This window comes from Nematolebias whitei, chromosome 16 (genome assembly GCF_014905685.2).
Source record: "Nematolebias whitei isolate Nwh7 chromosome 16, NemWhi1, whole genome shotgun sequence".
In the NCBI taxonomy this organism is placed as follows: Eukaryota; Metazoa; Chordata; class Actinopteri; order Cyprinodontiformes; family Rivulidae; genus Nematolebias; species Nematolebias whitei.
Genome location: NC_056513.1, coordinates 14,987,630 through 15,011,816, shown reverse-complemented (window position 1 = coordinate 15,011,816; position 24,187 = coordinate 14,987,630). Strand labels below are relative to the sequence as shown.

Sequence of the window (24,187 nt, the reverse complement as noted above, 5' to 3'; positions counted from 1 at the left end):
ACACAATCTGTCATTCTATCCTCCTCAACAGACTAACCTCCATTGGCATCTCAGTTACTCCGTTAGACTGGTTCAAATCTTATCTCTCTGACTGCACTCAATTCATTCAGCTTAAATTCTTTCATTCCCAGTCTTCCCCCGTCTCCACGGGTGTCCCCCAAGGCTCTGTCCTCGGACCCCTCCTCTTCATCATTTACCTCCTTCCTCTAGGTCACATCTTCCGCAAATTTGGTGTCCATTTCCACTGTTATGCTGATGACACAGCTTTACTTGTCAACAATACCAAACTCCACCCAACCACCCTCTATCCTCACCGACTGTCTCAATGAGCTAAATCATTGGTTTTCTAACAATTTCCTACAACTAAACAGTGACAAAACAGAAATCATTCTTGTCTGTACCAAAAACTCTTTCAAAATCAGAACATCTTCTCATCCCCCTCAACAACTCTCTGCTATCTCCCTCGCCTCAGGTCAAGAGTTTTGGTGTCATCCTTGACACCACTCTCTCCTTCACTTCACACATCAACAATGTCACTCGGTCTGCCTATTTCCATCTCTGAAATATTAACCGTCTCCACCCTTCTCTCACACCCCGCTCCACAGTCATCCTTGTGCACAGTCTTGTGACTTCTCGGATTGACTACCGCAACTCCCTTCTTTATGGCCTCCCCAACAAATCTCTCCAGAAGCTGCAAATGGTCCAGAACTCAGCTGCCCGTGTCATCACTCAAACCTCCTCCTATAACCACATCCCTCCAGTCCTGCAGCAGCTCCACTGGCTCCCGGTTAAATCACTCATCGTCTTCAAAATTCTTCTTCTCACTTTCAAAGCTATCCACAACCTTGCCCCTCCGTACCTATCTGACCTCCTACACATCTCCATCCCCTCTCGCTCTCTCAGATCCTCCTCTTCACTACACCTCCATGTACCCTCTGCCTGCCTCTCCACCATGGGGAGCAGGGCCTTCACCTGCTCTGCCCCTGACTTACGAAACACCATCTCTCTTTCTCTATTCAAGACTGCTCTGAAAACATCTCTTTAGACTCGCTTATCCTTAACTTTGCTGTATGCATTTTATATTCTTTATACATTTTATATTTCAATTTATTCCTGTTGATCTTTGCACCGTGCTTGTTTGTTTTTACACAATCTTTCTGATATGTTTCATACTGTAAAGTGTCCTTGGGTGTCTTGAAAGGCACTTTTTAAATAAAATGATGATTATATATATATAATATATATACACACACATACACACACATATATACAGTATATATGTGCCCATTATATGCCCATTGACAAACTAATATACAACAATCAATGGCAATGGCTTGAACAAGCAAAGAGCTTGTATGAACTTTGACCTTGATTGTGACCTTGGACTATAATATGTCTGTGTTTTGATGGGTGTATAATAAAAAAAATAAAGTTTAGCTGCAACGTTAACGCAGTTGGATATTTTGGGGTTTAATGAGGAGTCACCTTGCTGCCCACGCAGGATGCAGTGTTCCAGGTTGTGGGAGATTCCTGAGGCTGCTCCTCGGTCCAGCTTCTTTGACTGACATGTCCCATGTGGCCCTCTTTTTTAGGAAAAGCACTTAGAAATTGTCCATTACCTGGAAAATTACAACAAACATGCTGAGAACTGAAACACAGGAAATCTCAAGAACATTTCCAAAAGAAGTTAAATGGACTGAAATGTTCAATTTTCTTTTCATCAAAACGACAGATTGGAAACGCCACATGATGACTACGTACCTACGTAGCAGCACGGACTGTTGCAGTGACTGTTGGCACTGCTCCAAGGGAACCTGCGGAGAAAAGCAAACATTCAAACAGCTTCAACAGAGGAAGAAAACTGGAACATAATAAACAAACACTGCTGAAACACGAGCAGGACATTAACCAAATAATGAAAAAGTAGATGCAACATTTACTTTAGAAGAAGGATGTCTTTATTATCACTGTATGTCACATTGAAATTGATGCAAGAGCAAATACTCTAAACCACTATATATACATAATGTAAAACATAAAACACCATAGAACGCAATTTAAAACCATTCAAGAGTTAAACGAATTTGTCTTTGCTTTGAAGCACCTGTTGCGCCTGCCAGAGGACAGCAGGTCAAACAGATAAAACCCAGGGGGGGTGTGCTGTCCTTGGCAAGTTCATTTCTTTCAGAGGCAGCAGGCGTAAATATTCATCAGGAAAGAGAGAGGCAACCAACAACTGTATCTGCAGATGTTTTAATACTCTGTAGTGTCCTCCTGCCTGCCTCAGTGCAGCTCCTGTACCAGATAGCAACACGGTCAGTCAGCAGACTCGTAATGAAGGAACTGCAGAAATTCAGAAGCAGTTTTCTATCCCGGTTGTTCTTCTTGAGACTCCTCAGGAAGTTTAGTCTCTGCTGGGCCTTCATAACAGCTGTGGTTTGGTTTGTCCAAGAGAGATCAACAAAAACAAGGATAACAAGGAGCTTGAAGATGTGGACGGGTGGTGGTCGAGTCAGTTGTTTTGCTGTGTTCAGAGCCAAATTACTCCCTGAGCAACAGGCTGTTAACTTCAGGACCTCCTGATGTATGCTGCCTTTAGAACGAGTCCAACCAATTTAGTGTCTGTCCTCAACAGATTTGACGACGATGGTGTTTTTATGGGTCAGACTGCACCATGGGTGTAAAGACAGTAAAGGAGGGGACTCTTCATGCAGCCCTAAGGGGAACCAGGGCTCAGAGTACATATAGAGGGGAAGTGCGTACAAAATCTCAACAGTTGAAGGTCGACTGGTTAAAAAAAATCCTTTATTGAAGCATTTGTGACAGGGGAAGGGGGGTGCAAAGTGTCCTGTTTGGTTGTCAGAATGTCCAGGGTGATTGTGTTGAATAAATCCAAAAATATATTGAAATAACATTTAAAAATGGACTTCTACTATGTAGTTGAAGAAGTTTCACTTAGGGGTCCAAACTAGCAGAGGCAGGAGAATGCAAATCTGAGTTAGTGAATCAGATTTGACATTGAGTGATAGGGGACGCTATAACCTAAAGAATATCCTGACGCATGCTCAATAATCCAGGTAGCAAAATCTAACAAAGTTAAGTCAGGTACTCTGGACAGATTCAAAAATAAATAAATGAAAAATAAACTGTTGAAATGCTTTGTCTTTAATCTAAAAGACTTCTTCAGTCTGAGGAGCTGTAATTACGACGGAGCTTTAGGGCCACGTTAAGAAAAATAATTTAAAGCCATAAAATTACGAGAATAAAGTTGTAGTATTATGAGCTTCCATTTGTTCCCCCTAGGTAACTTGCCATGGCGGGGCGCTCATCTCGTCCGTGATTTTTGTCCGGGGGAGACGGACGGACGGAGATACGTCCTAAACGTGCTGTTTAAACCAACAGAGTGGGGGTGGGGGACACAGAGACAGCCGCACGCTGTTTGCACCAACAGTTTTAGAGCAGGGTGTGTGAGAGGAGAGACAGACACACATTCCAGCCGCGCGCTGTATGAACAGACAGTTTTTGGGTTTTTTGGGGGGGGTGGGGGTGGATGAGAGACAGACACACATCTGAGCCGTGCAGTGTTTGTACTGACAGTTTTTGAGTGGCAGGGGTGCGTTCAGCGTGAGGGTTCAGCATGAAGGAAGAGGTTGCCTTCAGTTTTTTAGCTAGCACACCTGCATTGCGAGCCGCTAGTTTAGCGTTACGTCAGTGCCGACAGGTGGTTTGGGGTGGGGGGTGGGGTTCAGTAGACGGGGCGCTCGATTCTGTTGATGGGGCTTGTATAATGGTAGGGGAAACACTGATGAGAATAAAGTTGTAAGACGCTTTTTTTTCTTCCCTGAGTCGGATCTACGACGCAATCTGTCAATCCAGTAGGCGTGTCAGCAAATGACCAATCTGAAGCTAAATGCTTCTTACCTGCAGAGAGCTGCGCTGCAGCCCATCAGAGCGTACCACCTTACTGTAAACAGGTTCAGAGTCCTGATGCTGATAATAATCTGATGCTGATGTGCTAACAGATTAACTATCTCCTTGTTTGTAAAACCAATACCAAAGTATAACTCAACATGATGCACAACATTCTTCATTTTACCACAGTTAAAATGCAGTAAAACCTGCTTTATGTGTCAGAGTTCGCATTATATTACAACTCATTTGGCTTTGGATTGGTCATTTGCTGACACGCCTCCTGGATTGATTGACAGGTTGAGTTGTGGATCAGACTCGTAAAAAAAAAAACACGAGCTGCAAAAAAAAAAAAAAGAAGCCTCGTACGACTTTATTCTTGTAATTTTATGGCTTTTTATGTTAATTTCTTTCTTAACATGGCCCTAAAGCTCCGTTGTATGTAATATACTCAGTCTTATAAATAGCCCCTTCTCACAGTGGATCAACCAGTTTGTTGTTGACTAGCTGTTCACATGATGAAGGAGGACCACCAGCTTAATGACCGATCACTAGTGCCCTGATAGCCACTTGCTATTCACAGAAGGCTGTGTGATACTAGCAACAACAGCATTGTAAGAGGGGGACAATTGGATACAGAGGCCTCCATGCTTTTTAAAGTCCTCTTTTCAGGTCAGCTCAAGCAGCACTGTAAAGAGCTCCGTCACCTGAGCTGAAAGCTGGACCGTGCGCTTTAAGGCGTGTGCAGACCTGACTGGCTGTCCTGGGTTTCTGGTTTGGGAAAACCTAAATATTTTCATCACAGTCACATTTACAGAACTTGATACTGTCCCACACAGTCTCTAAACATTTCCAGGCCCTGAATATTCAAATAAGCTCCGGCTATGCTCAAAACAGTCCAGTAATTCAGGGAGTTTATTACAGCAGATGTTAAGATTATTATTTTACATTAGCAGTAATAGTCAAGATTCAGTAATGTAGGAAACTCTGGTGGAAATGAACTTTAAGTAAATTATTTTTAACGTTATATTTTTCATGTTGTAGACGTGCTCTTCTACAAAATGATAAATACTTACCAAAATAAATGTGTTCAAGTCATGAATTTAAATTTGGTTTATCTGAAATGTTAACATTAATCACAGAAAACAAAGAACACGTTCTTCATGTTCTCGAACACCCACCCGTTGTAGGAGCCGCTGGCTGCTGGTTGAGGTATGTAGGGCAGAGCTTCGGTCGTGTTGTATCTGAACTCATTGGTGAGGGGGATGGACGGTGCTGACCATGTGTCTTCAGACACATACTGACATGTCGGATCTGAGGGAGCGCAGAACAACTCCCATTAGAAATTGGAGGAGGGGAAAAAAGAAGAGTATTTTTCAGGGTTAATCCAGTTTCTGCTTGTTTTTACCCATATTCCTGTCCATTCCTGCAGCAACATCGGCAAAACTTGGGACAAAACTGGAAGGTGTGGGGTCTGAGCTTTGGCACATCTCTTCATTGTACACGCTGTTTGTGCTGAAAAATAAAAAAAATAAAACATCAACAGCGTTCTCCATTTTAAAAAGCTGCTATGTGTCCTTGACAAACTGGTTAAATAAAAATAGATTTGTAAGAGAGGCATGCTGACTTTGTTGCATCATCTTCCTGGTAATTAATCTTTTTAATTGTTTTGGTGCTGAAGATACTACCAGTAACTGTTAAGTTTTGCTCAACACATATTTATTTGAATTTAAAATCAAATTTCTGCTGTAAAACAATCCTTGTAATAATGCTCTAAACAAAAGGTGGGTAAAAATAGTTTCTGTGCAAAATTAAAATATCTATTTTTCTCTGTTTAAACTGGAGTAATTTTCCAATGTATTTAGACGCACATCGAATCTTGGAGTCATAACTTTCTTAAGTAAAACCACCGGACGGTCAAAGGTAACCACATTATTTAATTTATTATAGACATTAAATGACTAAAAGTTTATGCATGTTTGTAGGAGATTTAAAACCTGAAACACTTTTGTACTAAAAAAAAACAAGTTGCAACTCCTTAAAAAAATCCTTTAAAAAATGTGTTTTGGAAAACCTGCAAACTTTTCAGTAAATACGTGTTTAAATGCTAAAATACCTTGAAACCTTGTAATTATTATTCATAGTCTGGTAGCAGTCTCTTTCTGAGGGGTACACAGTGAACTGCATGGAGTCTCCTGGAAAAAACAAAACAAGAAAAATAATGTCAAACCACCACACAAATATAATATAACCTGTTATAAATTTATAATAACCTCTGATCTAGAGGACGAACGTTTATCAAACTGAGGAACACTTTGAGACCGACTGCATACAGAAACAGGTTTTCAGTGGGAAAGTGGTTTGTTGGTGCTTTGTACTTTTTCTAGATGAGGTAGAGCCGGTGTGTGTTCGAGCGCTGTGCTCCTTGTCTCCCTCCATGCTGCTCGCGCTGCTCCAGCTCCCCCAGCTGCCTCTGCTTGCCCTCACGCTACCCGACGAGCTGCCAGAGTCCGAACTTGACTCGCACACGCCCCCTGCACGCCGATCTGATGTGACTTTTCTGCGACTGCGAGCTGGACACACACCTGCCAGAAATGAGAAAAGGTCAGTGACATCAAACTAAAGAGGGTCTTTCTGTTACCAGTCACTTTAAATCCATCACACTCTGCAGTGCATTAGATTAAAGCCCCCACCATTCTGTTTGAGGGGGTTCTCTACGTTCTGTACAGGTTTTAGCACGTCTGCCTTGAAGCCATTGCAGCAGTGGCTCCTGCTGCGGTTTCCATTTATGTTGCGGCCCCCAGTTTTCCAGTCAGGCTCTTTCTCCCTCTCTGGAACTTTTTGTTCAGGAGCACTACAGAGAAATAAATGCATAAAAAAAGAGCTTGTATTCACTTGGAGCTTTGATTTAATAGAAGTTCTTAGTTTATTAAATGGCCAAATAAAAGATGTTAAAGATATAAAGTTATTATCAACATATGAACTAGTGTTACAGTCACCTCAACACATTTTCTGCCTTCCTGCGACTCCTTTTTCCCTTATTATTTTCTGTTGCAGTGCCACCTTCTGTATTAAGTGCTTTCTTTTTCTGAGTTTTGACATCTTCTCCATATTGCACCTGTAAAAAAATAAACAGACTCAGACTTTTTACAAAGCGTTTCATCTTTTTTTTGTCATCTGAACTAATTAAAGTAGTGGTTTAAGTAGTTTCTTAGTGTTTTTGCATTCGTACCTCCAGCTCAGAACTGTCCCTTTTCTCAGAGTTGGTCTTGTCTGAGTGAAGCACAGAGCAGCTTCTCTCCACAGGACTGCAGATTAACAAGCCTGGTCTGGGTCCAGGACCCAGTGTGATATCACCAGGGAAACCAGCATGCGTTTCCATGGGAAACATAGCTGCTGCTGACATCCCATCTTCAACCGTGCCCTGAAGGTCTTCTTTACAGTCCGTGGATGTGTTTTTATTCAGCTCGGTGAGGTAAGCTGTTTGGTTGCTGATGCAGGGGTCTGGGGTGACAGGACTTTCAGGCGTCACATCATCCTGCTCTTCATCCACAGCTGCAGCTGGGGATGAGCTGGGCTTGTACTTGGTGTAATAGAGCGAAACTTTGCGTTTCTTTTGCTGTTGTTGAGAAGGAGTGGTCGAGGATCCTTTCTTTGAGGATTGAGAGCGAGGGGCCGGGCTGGCCAAAGATGAGGAGCCACGCCCCTTTTTATCAGACGTGTGACAGGTGTCCATATACGTCTTACAGCTACCCTTTATTTTACTGCCGACATTAAGCACAAAACATGGCATTTTTGAGTATTTTAACACCAAAAATGTTATGTTTTAACATATAAAACCTAGAACATACTTCATTCCATTGGGTGTGATATTATTGACTGCGCTGTTGTCTTGGGACAGAACAGGGTTGTGATTGCTCCTGATGCTGGGCGATGAGAACTCTGTGAGGATGTACTGCGCCTGATGGAAGGCCATCAGACACACACCCACCAAGGAGAAGCTGCAGAAATACAACATGAGAAGTTCATAAAAGATTGAAGCGTTTAAAGAAAAAATAAGCCGTGAAACGTTTTCTGTGAACATAAAAAAAAAGAAAATCATCTAATTTTTTTAAACAACAAGCAATTAATATTCAAGATATCCACACCAACCATGTAAAAATGAGGGTGAAGATCCAAAAGGTTTCCTCCCAGCTGGGGCCGGGAACCACCTGAGCACAGAGTGGTAACATGTGGTGGGGCAACGTTACGTTCAGAGTAAAGGGGAAAGCGGTGCCGCGTGATGTCACCAGGGTGAGGTCCCGAATCACCCAGGATGAAGTGAAGTCTGGAGTGAACCTGAAAACAGATGAGAAAAAAAAAAAAGACCATAAACAAAGAAAACCAAGTGATTAACTGGACAAAAGAGATATAAAAAGGACACAGCACGGGAAAGACTGAGGGAAAGCTGAAGTACTAAATAAATAAGAAATGATGGAATTAAAATTCTTCTTACGCAATGGTGATCTCAGAGGAAGTGTTGCGCTCGATGCTGAAGGAACGACACTGCAGCACCTCAAAGCCAAATCCCTGACACTTGTAACCATTTATGTTCATGGACATGACAGTCAGAGGAAGCTCTCCTGCATTCTCCACCTTAAAACTCTTTCTAATGGCAAACAAAGGCTTACTGGTGCGCAGACCTGTCAGTGACAAACACTAGTATTACTCACTTGGAACATTCCTAACATATTTATATTAACAATAGGAGAAATACTAGCATTCATTAATATTATATACATTATATTAAAATTAAGCAGTAATCTCACCATCACGACATTCCATTAAAGTCGACTGAGGAACATTGAAGCGCAGGGATGTTCCGGGGCCGGGAAGTTTCCCTCCAACTCTCAGCAGCTCTTTGGCCCCGTAGCCTTGGACAGTCATCATGTCGAACACTGTCAAGTTGTTCCTGGAAAACAAAGATTCACATACAGACATTACATACATTATTAAACAGACATTTAGAACTAAAGCCACGCTTGAAATATTTCTAATAAACTTTTTGTTCTTTTGGAGACATATCAAAATAGAATTTAATAAAATGTACAAAGTAGCAAGTGTCCAACATTTTCTGCAGGTAATGTGAACAAACCTAGTGCACGTGACCAATTATTCAAAAGTGAATTAGTACCTGATTATTAGAATGGTGGTAACAGGTTTGTGTGCAGAGGGGGTGAAGGCCACAGCAACCTCTCTGCTCTCCCAGGGTTGGAGCAGCAGATGCAGGACGCCTTCTCCTGACGCTGCTACATTTTCACCGGCCTGTAGGCCAGAAAACAGCAAGAAAATGCTATTATAAAAGGAAACAGAGTAAAACTGAAAAAATAAATAAAACAAAATAAAGATTTGTAAACACAAATGAGTCATAGACTGCTTTCATGTTTACCTTGTGAGGAGAAGCCAACAGAGAAAACTCTGTTGTGCTAATGTTGACAGAGAAGGAGCTGATATTAAACCTGCCAGACAAACAACAAAACTTCAGATGTGTTGAAAAATGAGTACGAAACCACCCTATTTGATTTATCTAACAAAGTTAAGTCAGGTCCTCTGGACAGATTCAAAGAATTAAAAAAAAATTAAAATAAAAAAAAACCTGTCAACACATTTGGTCTTTTATCCAAAAGAGGAAACAATAGCAATAACTAGCAATAACAGCACATTCTTACAATGCTGTTATTACTAGTATCACTCAGCTCTCTGTAAATAGCAAGTGACCATGATGGTCCTCCTTTATCATGTGAACAGCTAGTTCTGGCAAACTGGTTGATCCACTTTGAGAAGGAGCCATTTATAAGACTGAGGCCCTATTTACACGGACATGATGGGGGGAAATGTAGTTTTTTTTCGTATGTTAATTAGAGGAAAAGATCCGCGTTGACACGGACGGATTTTGTGTTTTACATGCATCCGGAGGATTCTCCCCCCGCCCTCCCGAATCTGCTGTAGTTACCATGCCGGGTCATTAGTTGGTGCTGTGAATTTTGTACATTCACCTAATGCGCATGCGTGCTGCCTCGGTCTACTCCTTTCCTCTGGGCTACAAGCTCAGCTAACAACAAGTTAAAGCTGGATTTTGAATAAGAGTCGACAGATTTGACGCCAAGCGGGACCGCTTCATCTGACAGCTCCACACCGGTCGCTGAGTGGACCAGAACAGAGTCGACGATGTCGGACTTTACTCCGTGATAATCAGTAGCTGATTTACAGAAGGTAAATCAGCGTTTTTAATAATGTTTGTTTGCGTTTACTTTGATCACACAACAACAACCGAGTTTTTATTTTTCCTGAAAGAAGAAGCTGTCCTTCCACCAGGCGGAGCGGTTCTGAACGAGGCTCGGCCCAGGTGAAGTGCAGGAGGACGTCGAAGAGACAGATGTTGAATGAACTATTTATTTAAAATTCTCCTCAGTTCTTTTATTCAATCCATTTGTTTTAAGCTGCATTAAGCAAAGAAGTGACAGCCTGAACGAGCCAGATGAACAATGTGGGACATCCAGGATGAAAACAGAGCAGAGTCCAGTTCATTAATGCAGTTTACAGTCAACTTGTTTTTAACAGTGTGTTCAGTTTAATTATCAGTGTTTGTGTGACACAGTTTGTGGTGTTGAATAAATAAATACAAAATGAAACCTGATGTCTTCCATTTTCAACTTTAGTAACAAGCAATATGTTTTGTATCATTTTAATCACATAATTTGAATTACATAATGTCCAGATAGCTTCATTTAGCTCAGAGAGCATCATTATACTGTATATCTCACACCAACATAAATGCTGTTTATTATTATTAAACTGTTATTTAGCACATTTAGTATGTTATAGTGCAGCGCGATGTGTGCGCGTGCCTCGTTCTGTAAAAAGCGACATTAGAACTGGATCAGATTGTCTCTTCCAGCACAGATGTCGGTCACAGCACCTAGAATCTGACGTAGATTAACTACGAGATTAAAAATATATTCCATCAGTCGTAGTTCAGAAAGCACTGTGTTCACCGTCATGTTGATAGAAATGCTGTCTGTCCGCGCGTGCGTGTGCGCATGTGGTTTAGCACAAAGCCTCAGCGGGAGATGTTTACATTATCAGCGGGCGGTCAGTGAAAAACCTCCACTCTGGAAGGTGGGTTCAGAAACCTCCGGATTCAAAGAAGGGGGTCACTGGTGTCGTGTAAATGAACAGCAGAACCGCAGAGAGAAAGAAGCGGATTCACTCAAAATACGTGCCGTGTAAACGGCCCCGGAGTTTAGTGCAGCTCCTCACACTGACAAAGTCTTTTGGATTAAAGACGAAACTTTTCAACAAGTTTTTTATTTGATTTAATCCATCCAGAGAACCTGACTTAACTTTGTTAGATTTTTCTACCTGGATTATTGAGCATACATCAGGATACCTATGATTTATTTGCTGTTATCAGACCAGCTATGCCAGTGTTACCATTTGGTTAGAAGGTCCAGAGCCTCAAGGGGAGAAGGGTAAAGGGAGAGGATTCGAATCTCTACAGAAACCACAGATGATGTAGGATTCTTCAGCATGAATGTCTTCACCTAGACATGATAGAATAATAGATTCTTTTAGACAAATTTCACAGCTAAAACTCAAAATATGTCAAATTTAAATACGTAATTTTGTAAACAATCACAACACGTTGCTCACTTTGCTCTCATTGACAGGAGTGGCACCAAAGTCTAAAGTAGACGAGGCTTCGGCAGGAAGCCTGGGCCACCTGAGAAGACAAATATTTCTGTTAATAATGCTGAATAACAAAGAAAAAGAACGTTTGGACGTCGGTTTGGTTCACGTTTGACCTGCAAGACACTTTATCTTTGGTAGTTTGCCATCGAGAGCAGAGCTCTGCAGCCAGTTTGCTATCTACAGCCCAAGATGAGGTGAAAGAATCTGGGAGAAGTGAGCGCTGCCACTCCAAATGACCTGGCAAACAAAACAAAAAGAGAAAATTCTTCAGAATGTCAACTCTTGTCTTACACAAAAATAAGTATCAAGGTCAAAGTTGTACCTGCTACAGATAACCTAAGAGGACAATGATGTCCACACTCTTGCTGAGCCTCAAACACCACGTCAACCTGATGACAAACAACAAATCATCAACCTTTGATGGATTTTATAGATCTAATCTAAATACTGCGTAAATGAGCTGGCATTTCACCTCGGAAGACAAAGGGGAAGGATGGAAGTATAGAGGAATGTGCAGCGATGCGCCCAAACTGGTATCTAGACTCAGAGTCAACATCTGGTTCATGGGCAGAGCCTTGTTGAGCAACTGAAGGGATAAGATGCGCCAGCAGCCTTGACGAACCATCAGTGGACTGCTGAAGTTCATAACCTGACAGACAGAGGGGAGCAGAGACTATCTGTCATAGATGGGCCTCAGCTTCAGGTTTGATAAACCAGTAAAGTGTTCCTGGACAAAATATGTCACCACATTCACAGTATCTGCTTTTCATCAGCACACAATATACTGATGACCTACCTTCACTACAGCCTGGAGCTTCTCTGAGAGGCTGGCATTCCTCACAGTGAGAGGCAGGGGGAAAGGGTTGGAGAACCACAGGTCCACCTGGTTGGTGTTGTTTTGTCTCACCTGAAAAAGACTGAACAGATCCCCAACAGTCCATCTGCAAAAAGTACAAATGGACTCCACATTAAAAACAGCATCTTCATGCATTTTCCATGTTTAGGAAAAAAAAAAGATTGTTTTAACAATTTCTGAGGGATTTTCATTTTTGTCAAAACAGAAGTTTAAATACAAATTTGCTGCCAAACGTTTGAAGTTTGAATACTCCAAAACGTCTAGTTTAGGGAGTGTAAATAAACATGATGTTACCTGTGTTTGATATGCAGTCCAGGAAAGCTGTACGCTGTCCTGTTTTCCATTATTTTTAAAGTGATATGACTCGTACATTTCTGTCCATGATCTGGCAATGAACCTGATAATAACAAAGATCATCAGCTTTGAGCTGTTTAACTACAAAAAGTCATTTTACTTATTAAAAAAAAAAAAAGAGTTAAAATAACATAGTAGTTACTTTTGCATGCTAAAGTGGCCACTTGAGTGAAGTTTTTTGATTCTGGTTTAAGAAGAACCTGATTAAAGTTTAGGCTGGCTTCCACTTTTGATAACACCTGCATGTCCTGGAGACAGACAACATCTTGTAAAACTAAGAATAAGTTTATGTTGAGTCGATGACAAAACGAGGTCAAAAGAAATTCTCACCTTTACGTAGAGCTTCTTCCCTCCAGAATTTAACATATAAACTTCTATTTTTGCATCTGCTGTAAGATAAAACACAGATTAATTAAAAATGCACATATTCCAGGTATAACGATGCAAAAAAAATATTTTGGTATTCAGTGATCATTTGTTTTACTGTAAACAAAAATGCTGTGAACATGAGCGTGGCCTACAGAGTGACCTCAGGCTGATTTAAAAAAAAAAAATTTTAATGTTTGATTTTTCATACTTAAACATAATTTTAAATCATCAAACAGACCGGTTGCTTTGCTTCTGTGATACTCTCAGATGCTCTCAGACACTGGACGACTAGAGGTCTTAGAAACCCACCATGTGAAGCCGGTCCAACGTTAGGAGCGATCAGCACAAACAAAATGTGCTCGATGATGTACGGCTTGAGTTTGTCCAGGTCAGCAGGCTGGTCACCACGAGCCGACAGATTAATCTGCAGACTGAGGCGCTCCTCGTTCTGGAGGCAGGACCCCTGAGAAGAAACAGGAAAGGCATACCAGTCATACACCAAACAAAATGAAAGATGGACACGAGAAGACTAATGAGGACACAAGAAATATAGTTAAAAGGAATAGAGACTACAGCTTAGTTAACACTTTAAAACTCTGACTTGTTTTTGAGAAAGCCTGCAAAACAAAAGTGTTGTAATAGACATGTTGCTGTTTGCTATCATTAGGAGAACAGTGTTGGCTCAGAGAAATGACTGAAGCCAATTTGCCAGCCAGAGGTGCAGAAGAAGAGCAACAAGCCTGCAAGTCCTCAACCAAAGGAAAACTGACAGGAAAAACTTATGGAAACCCTGACACTCTTCAGATGTCAACAATAGAGATTATTAAACATTATTATTACTACAAGTATGTAATACATACATAATGAGATGGTACAATCAAACATCTGAGATACTTGTACTAGATTGTGTCTATATTTTATCACCAGCTCTCTCTAGCATCAGACAAATTTTATTTGCTTCAAGTTTCTTGTAGGGATACACAATATTATCAGCATGGTATTGGTAATGGGCAATATTAGCGTTAAAGTTCAATATCGGACATCGGCCATTCTATCAAAATAACTCGCAGATATAAAAGACGCTGTTTTTGTAAGACAACCCAGTGACAAGGATGACTGCAGCGCAGCACAACGTGATGACGTCATGCACACCTACCTGATCTGATCACGGCGGAGAGGAAAATTCAAAATGTCGGCGGTGTTGAAGTTTTATTTTTTGTTGTTGAGGATGTCAGATTCTGAAGATTTTTGGACTATGCTGAGCCTCGCTACATCATCTCCAGTCTGAGATGTTTTTCCTTTTCCGACGTAACCTTACCCGAGTTACAAGCCGTCATTTCTGACATCATGGAGAAGCTAATAGCCGATAGCATTTGGGTGAGTTTTACCACGGACATCTGATGTTGTGTTAGCCCCGTCAGCATGATTAGTCTTACGGCACAATGGATAGACAAAAACTTTGAACTTAAAAAGTCTGTCCTTCATGCACAGGAGTGCAGAGGATCCCGCACTGCAGCTAGGAACCTGGAACAAGCCTCCACAAGTGAGACAGCATCGCAAATAACTAATGCTAATAAATAACATTTAACACTTTTCATTTAATATAAGTTAAAGTGCTATGCATATGGCTGTTACTGAATATATGTCACCAGCTCTTACACAAGTTTTGTAGCAAATAAGCCTAAATAAGAGGGCTATGTTTAGACAAAGTATATAAAAAATGGTTATTGGCCAAATAAGTTTCAACATATCGGATATTGACCAAAAATCCAATGTTATCACTAGTTTTCTGTTCAGTTTTTTTTTTTTTGTCTATCCTTCTGTTTTTATGGGCAAAAAAAATAGTTATGCATTTAGCATGATTAACTACAAACACAAGAGTAACTGATAAAAACTGCTCAATTACTGTTTAAAAAAAAGGAATTATTGGATAAATATTCAAAATTAACAACAAATATTTCATGATTATGTTAGTTGATGAAAAGTAACAAGTTTTAATTTACAGCTGTCCTCTACTTTTCACCTCCAGTATGGGAGCTGTGCGCTGCCACGTATATTACAACGTGAACACCCGCCGCTTATACACAAGCGTGACTTATATATGAACAAAATTGTTTACTTTTTTTTTTATTTGCTGTGCGTGGATTATATTCAGATGTGCTCTATAGAGTGGCAATTACAGTAGGTAAAATAACATTAAACTGTGTTAAAGGAGTTATTTCAAGGATGCATAATGATGAAACATTTCTTAAAGAAACACCAGCTGACAGAGTGTTAACTATTGAAACAGAAAGAACTACCTGAGGGTTGCTTTGTAAACTCTTCGAAAAGCTGCATTCCAGGAGTAGACCCAGAATAGTGATGTTGGAGGCATCTTCCTGCAGGAGCAAAAAAAAACCTGGTGTTTAGTAGCCTTTTCTCTTTAGTTGTTCTTTTATGGTACATGTAAAATCTGGTGCTTATAGTCCGCTATAATGTATTTAGTTGGTTAAGAAGGCAACTTTTGAAGGTCTCATGACACAGTCATAGGTGGAAATCAAAAGGTTATTTGCAAGCGTTGTTTTACAACAACCTAAAACATTAAAACTACCTTTCACATGTTCACAACAAAAAACAAAACAAAACAAAAAAAGTCTCTAAATATTGGTATGTTAAAGCTCTAGCAAGGTTAGGACTTCGTCGGTCACTCAGATTTTCATACTTTCTACAGAAAGCAACTTTCAATGTTAGTATCTTTTTAAACTTACACAGATGATGCCGGCGGCAACACCAAGTTTCTCAGTTGGTTTAATTGTGATTGGACTTCCAAGGTTACTTCAGTTATTATCAAATGTTTTAGCTTTGTTGAAAAGTGGCAGAACTTTGGAATTTCACCAGAATAATTGGGACGCTCCCACTAACAGCATTTATGATTTGTAACAACCACCAATCTTAAAACCCTGGGAAAGGATTTTATGTTACCCCGACAGCGTGTCAAATAAACCAAAGTCAATGCAACATCTTGTCAACAAGTGAACTACATAGTGAAAGATAAAAGTTTCACTTGAACATCTCGTGTCATTTTTAAGGTCAAGCTCCGAGACACAGCCATTATTTTTATTGCTTGTAAAATTTGTTTGGTGGCTAAAGGGAGGAAAAAAAAGCACAAAGGGTTCCAGTTAGGATACAGGCCTCAGAAACCAGAGAAAGTGAAAATAACAAGTAATCACTGAGGTTTTTGCATTGGTTTAAGCACCTGTATGTATTGTACTGTGAAGGAATGAGACTACAACCTGGTGTGATAAACTATTTCAACAAACTAAGACAAGTTGCTATTACCACAATTCTATTCCCTTTTATTTTTCTAATTTTTACTGTGTACAGTAGTCCCTCGTTTTTCACGAGGGATCCGTACCCCGAAGACCCGCGATAAGTGGAAAAACACAAAGTAGGGATAGTAGTACAAGTAGATATTAGGGGTGTAACGGTACACGTGGGTGTACCGAACTGTTTCGGTACGGCACGTTCGGTTCAGTCCACATGCGTACCGTTTCGGTTATTTTTTACTCATTAAATTTAATTAACGAGAGATTATGCGCCACGGAACTAAAATTCCTAAGCGTGTTTCAGCACGGCGCTATTATCTTGAAGCACGCGTAGCATTAGCAGCCTAGCATCTCGTTGCGGTCTCCTGTTTAGGAACATTATGACTTTCTTGTTAAAAGACAAGTGAACAAATCCAAAGCTGTGTGTCAACGTTGTTTCACCAAGAGTGGATCTGCAGCAGCAACACGTCTAACTTGTTAACACACTTGAAACAACATTATCTGAACGTGAACATCTCTTCTAGCAGCGTGGTGCAAAGACCGATAACAGCAGCATTTAAACAACCTTTATCAGGTAATTCAGATCGGTCCAGTGCAATAACACAAGCTGTAGGAGTTTTTCAAGCTCTGGATCTAGGTTTCTTGTTGATGCGCCGGCTTTAAAGTTACTGAGCCCCGCTACGACATCACATCACGTCAACACTTCAGCCAAAAAGTTGTAGCAGCACTTTTATGAAAAAGCTAAAACTGATCGTCTACAAGCTCTGGACCAGATTAAAGCCGTTCCCTGACGATGATTAACGAGAGATTCAACTACCTCTTAACAGAAATGATGACCGTTCAAGAAGAGGTATTGTTATTTTATTATTATCTAATTAACTTTTTTAAATTTAAAATTAGAATCTTATCAACGCATTTTTTTTTTTTTAACCTATTTGTGTTTTTTTTATTTCCAGTCTGGGACAGAGATAGCAGCTGAGTCTTCTTCCTCTTAAGGAAATCCACCAGAGATCACCTCTAGCTAAGAAGTGTGTGATGAGTGAACTCTGAACTTTTCCAGGGACCTGTCCCACCTGTGGGAGCAGGTCCAAGAGGCCGTGAGTATTGATGAGGCCAAATACAGCCACACTGCAACATTAGCAAAGCTCTACCTCTTTATTCCTGCTACTGTTGTTAGTGAGCAGTTTCCTCCAGCGATGGAGATAATGTCACTGCAACTAGATCTGAGCTTTTGGTAGAAAATGTGAACAAGTTGGTCTTTTTGGCCAAAAACTTTAAACTTAATTAGTTAGATTGTAAACAGTCTGTTTCTGCTTATTGTTCTGGTTCTGACTGTTATTGTATTTATTAAGATTTTTTATTATTGTTAGTATAGTTTATTTATTGTAAAGAGTGCTGTTTATTTAAAATATCATCCAAATGGGTCACTTTATTTATTTCTATACAAACGTATTGTTTACTTGGCATATTTTCAAAATAAACATTTTGTAAATCTTCATTTTGTCCTTTTTTGTACCCAAAATTAACCAAACCGAGCCCTCCTTGAAATTGAACCGAACCGAAATGTGATTTTAGCGTACTGTTACACCCCTTATATATATAAGGGCCTTGACCTTGACCTCTCTAAGTGGCTTTAAGAATCTCTTGGACTACTGGCAGGGACCAATGCAGACATGTTCCTGTTTTTAGTTTTCTACATTCGCCTTAGAATCTAGCTGTTTTTTTTTTTGTTACCTTTTCCTTTTAGCCATCCTATTTGTAAAACAAAAACAAAAACAAAAAAAAAAACATGCAGTATGACTTTTTACAACTGTTTATTGTTGTTGCTGTTGTCCATTGTTGTCATCTTTCTTTGTTGAAATCAGGTCTCTCTTGTAAATGAGTCCTCGAGGCTCAATGGGATTTACCTGTCTAAATAAAGGTTGATATATATATATATATATATATATATATATACATACATACAGTTTTTTAAATTTAAGCACTTTAAACCCTTCCCACACTATTGCAATATTCTAAACGATGTTTCTAAATGCTATAAAAAATAAAAAGAGCACAGAATGTCATGATTTCAGCTCTCTGCCTCCGCTGCTGTCAGCCACCTGCAAACACTCTTGGCCACGCCCACTTCTCCGCTCTGCACGGAGATCAGCTGCAGGAGCAAGCTTATCCTGCAGTGTGGGCTGAACAGAGGTGCAGGATGTGCTAAATAATTTAAAATAATTTATTTTAAATAAAACTTCTATGCCGATCGTGCAGCTCATCCATCAATCAACACATTGTGTGTCATGTCCAATCTTATTTTGAAAAATCGCGATAGAGCAAGTCCACGAAAAACTAAATGCGAAGTAGAGAGGGACTACTGTACTATGAAAAAGTGACACACTGAAATACATTTTGTTTTACTTTCATTCTAAGTATTTTATCTAGTTTGAGCAGTATAAAAACTACAGAAAAGTTTTTATCAATTCAACAAAAGTGCCCTAAAGCTTCTTTTTGTATGCAACGTCATGAGATCGTTCTGAGTTAAATGGAGAGAAACATTAGTATTCAAATATTTGTACCTTTTTGTGAAAATCTACATGGCAAAAAAAAAATTGTTAAGAAACCAAAAATGCAAAAGCGGACATAAATCTGTTTTAAACAAAGACAGTTATTTGTAAACTATATTTTGAAACAATGCTGCTGAGATAAAAATAAATATTAGTAAGTAATGAAGTGATAGTGATTTTGAGAGCTGATGTCTCACAACCAAGCTGACATTTTGCAACTCCCACCCCACTTCCTGTTGTGGAGGGGAGAACGCCTCCCAGATGCTTCTCTACACACTTTCACTACATTTGTTAGTCTCTAAACTAGTTATGGGTTAGTCATTGGGTTTAATTTTGCATTACTGTGAAATGTTTGTAGATGAAATGTTAAACATTTTAACACTGAACACTGTGGTTGCACAGGAATCAAACAATGACATTTCTAATTTTATGCTGACATCTACAGGCATCCAGTAATTCAATGACAGTGAAAAGCTCTTGTGTGTGTGTGTGTGTGTGTGTGTGTGTGTGTGTGTGTGTGTAGCTTTGTTTATCTGGGCATGCAGGAAAAAGGAAATCAGCTGTTTACAATGATGAGCTGCTATTCACAATTGTGCATGGCCATCACAAACAATTACACAAACATTTAAATACACACCTGAGTTTGGGTCAGCTTAATGCTCTGGATGTGAGGAAATATTAGAAGACCATCCTTTCTATGAGATTTTAGTGACGCTTGATGCCTTCCCACACCAAAAACCTGACAAAGATACAAGTTACATATGAAAAGAAAGTTTTCAACTAGTGTATGCATTATAAATATTCAATGAGCAAAGAACTAGTGTAATTCTGTTGTGTTAAACATAACTTGCAACAGTAGCTGAGATTACGGCTCAGATTGGAGCCAAATGTTTGACTTTTTATGTCTTTAAAAGAGGTGAAGAAAGCTGAGGCTTTGCGAGCGAGTCAGAGGACTTGTTTTGATATGGGACAAAATAAAACACCAGATTATACAACACACTCAAATAGGGTACGAAATTGCCGTACTTTTCGGACTATATGTCACATTTTTTTGCATAAATTAGCAAGTCCTGCGACTTATAGTCCGAAGCGACTTATTTACATTTCCCCCCTCCCCATATTTATAAACCAATTTTTGGCTGAGATCTGACGATTTCATTCATTCTGACATGGAAAATATTGAATACTACCATTTTCAGCCACTAGAGGGCCCTCAACCAATATGGCAAGCCAAGTGTCTCAATAATAAGTAAAAAAGGCTATTAATGAGACATTTGGCTTGCCATACAAAGCCACCTTTGTCTTGCTCTGGAACTCCTGGAGCTGCACTTCGCCGTGCTGCCCAGGTGAAATGCAGCTTATTTGACATTAAAGTGACTCTATTAAGTAAAAGTTCAACTGAGACACACCTTTAGTATAATGTTGAGCAAACAAATAATTGTTTTTAAGTGTTAATCTTGTTAAATTCTTGTTAAAGTCCTCCCGTGCACGCTCCCGCAGCTGCTTTTTGGCAGCCAATCGATTTTTGGCACAACACCAACCCGCGTTTTCCGGTGGTCAGCGCTGTCGCGTAACAAACGCGACGCGTCAGCGGTGTCGCATAATAGATGCAACATTTTCCACTTTATTATCCATAATTGGACTGATGCCACTTATATGGAGTTGCGACTATTAAGGCAGAAAGTACGGTAATCGTTTTTTATCCTTGTTTTTTTCCATCCTTCTTGAATGCTCTGTATGTTTAACCTTGATTACCGGTAGGCAACACTCTCAGTTTGGTACATACTTACAAAGCATTTCAAATAATTCCTGTTAGTGTTTCTCACTTGCATTTGTTTAATCATTGATAAATAAAAGTCTACGTCTAATGTCCAGTGACTTAAAGTTAAAATTACTGCATAAACAAATATTTGATCCAGTTTAGTTGTACAGCACTAATTTTACTACAAAAAACATCTCAAGGAACTTCAAGAAAGCAAACAAATTTAAGCCCAATTACATACAGGCCAGTTCAATTCAAATCAAAATTATTCAATATGCTTCTGTTTGTATAAAGCCTATTCGTAAAAGTTGCCAAATTAAAAAAAATAAACTTTATGCATTAAATATCTAAATGCACTTTCCAATCTTGAACATGCAGCAAACTTTTTTTGTGTTATAAACTTTACCCAAGATGAACACTGAAAGCTGTACACAATAAATTTGAATTTAAATTGTCATATTGATCCTGTAAAATCTGAGCTAACTGCGTTTAGACACAGCTTAGATGGAAGAATCACCAAAGAGAGTGAAACAACATTAAATAATTAGGAACTAGAGCTCAAGTGTAAATCCTGAGCATTCAGCAGTTGGAAGCGTGACTTAATAATTAGTTATAATCAAACAAATTCCTGATTTAAAAAAATAGTTATTTGAGTATGAGAGATAAAACAACAACACACCAGTAGTCAGGTTAGATGTGATTGTAATCTACAAATTACAAGAAAGCAATCTAAACGTGTAAAACTTGATGGGAGTTATTTGCTGGTAACCAGTAGTAAAACTGACAAGAAGCAAAAAGGCCCGTACATTGTTTAAAAAGGAGCACAGCAGACAGAGGATATTACTAATATACACTGACCTGGTATGAGATCAGCCCATGGGCTGATGTGTTTATAAATAATGTGTTTTCTACACTGCCCTCCTCGGATGGGAGGAAAATTAGTTTAAAAGATGCCTTCCCTTTTGGTGGGATAACCTAAGACAGAAAGACAGAAAAACAGCTTAAAGCATGGTATTTTAACAGGATACACAAATTACTGGAACACAGATAATGTTAAACGTCAATACTTGCACACTTACTCTCCTATGAAAGGAAGGTACGTAAAAATGCCTGCTGGATGTAAACATCGACAGCAGGGTCACAGGAACTTCTTGACTGGGGTTGTGTATGTATATGGTTTCAGCTCCTGGTAACCCCAGCGGCCTGTAGAGAGGTGAAACAGCCCATTTAATAGAACACTGCACAGAACTCCCATCTAAGGAACAACACAGATGGACAAATTAACAAAGGTATATGCTTTAATTGACCAGTATCAAATGGTTTCCTCAACATCAATCCATCAGTTTATTGATTGACTTCCTCTTTGCTGCATGACAGCGTTACTTTAAAACTAGCATCTAGGTTTTATCAGTCCCGATTTGTTAGTGAGGAATGTGGTGAATGCATTTCAAAACATGTTGAGGTAGTAACTAATTAATACATATGACAAATTAAGAGTAATTTTCTGTCACTGCAACAGCAACATGGTGAAGCAACAAGTCATTTGCATTCACTAGATGAGTAACAATAGAAGCTGTGTTGCTTTAATCTGTAAAGGCCACTTGTCTTTGGTTTAAAAACACATGCACAAATAGGGACATAAGGAAAGTTGTTAAAAAGTATTGCATAAGATCAGTTCAAACATTCTCTGTCTTGATTGGTTAATTTTTGCTGTAATATAATAGAATAACGTTCTCTCACAAAAAAAAAAAAATTTAAGTTACCAATAAATACATAATAAATTCAAAATGTGATTAGCTTTCCAAATAAATTCATATTTCTCTTTATGGTCTTACATTGAAAAAGGTTTTTTGTTTCAAGTAGGGGTGTAACAATACATCGATTTAAATCGATGTATCGATTAAATGATTCAATTATATTGTGGCAAAACTAAAATATCGATTCATATCGTCATCTTTAAAATATGCTTTTATTTTGAAATTCCCAAGGCACGTCTGTGTCATCATTTCCGTGCGTGGCTGTGCTCTGCGGCCACCTCAGCAACATGGCAGACGAGGCAGAAAACACAGAAAATGAAATTCACTCTCCTGCTGGACTTAAATCAACTCTGTGGAAATATTTTTGATTCCAACAGAAAGACGGCTCAACAGACAAAACTCATGTCGTATGCAACAGGTGCCAGTGTGAGTTCAAATACTCAGGAAACAACAAATTTGGCCGCTCACCTGAAGAAGAAACACGGCATTGATAGCCATGTTATGTAAGCTCAATATCTATTTGTGTTTCTTTATAACTGAAAGGTAATCAGGACTCTTTTAAGTTAACTGATTTAAAAAAAATGCACTTAAACATGAGAAATGTGAGACTATACTGAGCAGGTCATTTTTATTTTTTTCATTAATTAAGAAAAAATGTTTTTTAATTTAAAAGCCTGGTGCCTGTAATAACAGAAATAAAATGGTTAAATCATATTTGAATTGTTTCTGTAAATTTATTTATATGTAAATGAGATGGGCATTTGATATCGCAATATATCGATCGCAGACTTGTGAATCGAATAGATTAAAAAGTGTATCGTGACAGACTTTGCGATAGAGAAAAATCGTATTGTCATACAAACAAATCAATATAATATCGTATCGTGGTAAAGCTGGTGATTTACACCCCTAGTTTCAACCATATCTGTGGATAATTTAAGGTCCAAGTAATTTTGATGAAAAGTTTGTGCACAACCTCATGGTGTATTTATCATCCTTTAGATGGCTGGGATGTAACAACAAATTCACAGGGCTGGATTAAAAAACAATAATTATGTGCTACATGTGCTAGAGAGAAAAAAGTTATTATCAATGCTTTACACCGGTAGTACAATTGTAAAGCTGAGACTTATTGTTCACTTTTGAACTTCTATGCTGGAAAGCACACATTTTTAAGGATCTAGAATTCTTTTTCTTTCTTTTTTTTTTATCTGAGTAAAAAACAATAATGGAAGCCGTTATGCGGCACAACCATTTGGGGAAATAATTGAAATGTTTATGCCAATTTCTTTGTTTTCTCGTTGTGTCACAAGCGCAAGTGGGGAAACGCAGCTATGAGTTGTGACATGCTTTGAGGAAAATAGTGAACAATGAGACTGAAAAAAAGAACCTGCTTTCAAAATATAAGAAAGCACAGAGAGACGGCATACCGGTAATTGTTTTAAACGTCAGAGTTCAACTAGTACTGTAATAATAAAATGTAACCCAAGTACTTGCTGAACATATTACAAAGGTTTTTTTTTAAATACTCCAACAGCTCATAGCTCAGTTGGGTTAAGATAAATATTTAGCATATGTTAGAGTGGGATGTG

At 39.1% G+C, this 24,187-nt stretch overlaps 1 protein-coding gene across 1 annotated transcript in view; it reads right to left on the bottom strand.

Moving 5' to 3' along the window:
• The window catches only part of tmem131l (transmembrane 131 like), a 43,261-nt gene that overhangs the window by 1,429 nt on the left and 17,645 nt on the right, over nt 1-24,187 (bottom strand). Inside the window, exons 5-33 of the mRNA XM_037689715.1 lie at nt 21,918-22,041; nt 21,697-21,813; nt 19,714-19,815; nt 15,520-15,597; nt 13,529-13,682; nt 13,181-13,239; nt 12,993-13,098; nt 12,791-12,893; nt 12,437-12,581; nt 12,113-12,289; nt 11,963-12,029; nt 11,754-11,877; nt 11,602-11,671; nt 11,383-11,492; nt 9,338-9,407; nt 9,083-9,213; nt 8,718-8,860; nt 8,405-8,591; nt 8,062-8,247; nt 7,761-7,910; nt 7,142-7,673; nt 6,909-7,027; nt 6,603-6,763; nt 6,288-6,494; nt 6,026-6,104; nt 5,318-5,424; nt 5,091-5,223; nt 1,762-1,814; nt 1,486-1,619 (exon numbers count right to left, since the gene is read on the bottom strand). Of these exons, the coding sequence (XP_037545643.1) occupies nt 1,486-1,619; nt 1,762-1,814; nt 5,091-5,223; nt 5,318-5,424; nt 6,026-6,104; nt 6,288-6,494; nt 6,603-6,763; nt 6,909-7,027; nt 7,142-7,673; nt 7,761-7,910; nt 8,062-8,247; nt 8,405-8,591; nt 8,718-8,860; nt 9,083-9,213; nt 9,338-9,407; nt 11,383-11,492; nt 11,602-11,671; nt 11,754-11,877; nt 11,963-12,029; nt 12,113-12,289; nt 12,437-12,581; nt 12,791-12,893; nt 12,993-13,098; nt 13,181-13,239; nt 13,529-13,682; nt 15,520-15,597; nt 19,714-19,815; nt 21,697-21,813; nt 21,918-22,041 (3,928 nt within the window). The remainder of the gene's footprint in view (nt 1-1,485; nt 1,620-1,761; nt 1,815-5,090; nt 5,224-5,317; nt 5,425-6,025; nt 6,105-6,287; nt 6,495-6,602; nt 6,764-6,908; nt 7,028-7,141; nt 7,674-7,760; nt 7,911-8,061; nt 8,248-8,404; nt 8,592-8,717; nt 8,861-9,082; nt 9,214-9,337; nt 9,408-11,382; nt 11,493-11,601; nt 11,672-11,753; nt 11,878-11,962; nt 12,030-12,112; nt 12,290-12,436; nt 12,582-12,790; nt 12,894-12,992; nt 13,099-13,180; nt 13,240-13,528; nt 13,683-15,519; nt 15,598-19,713; nt 19,816-21,696; nt 21,814-21,917; nt 22,042-24,187) is intronic.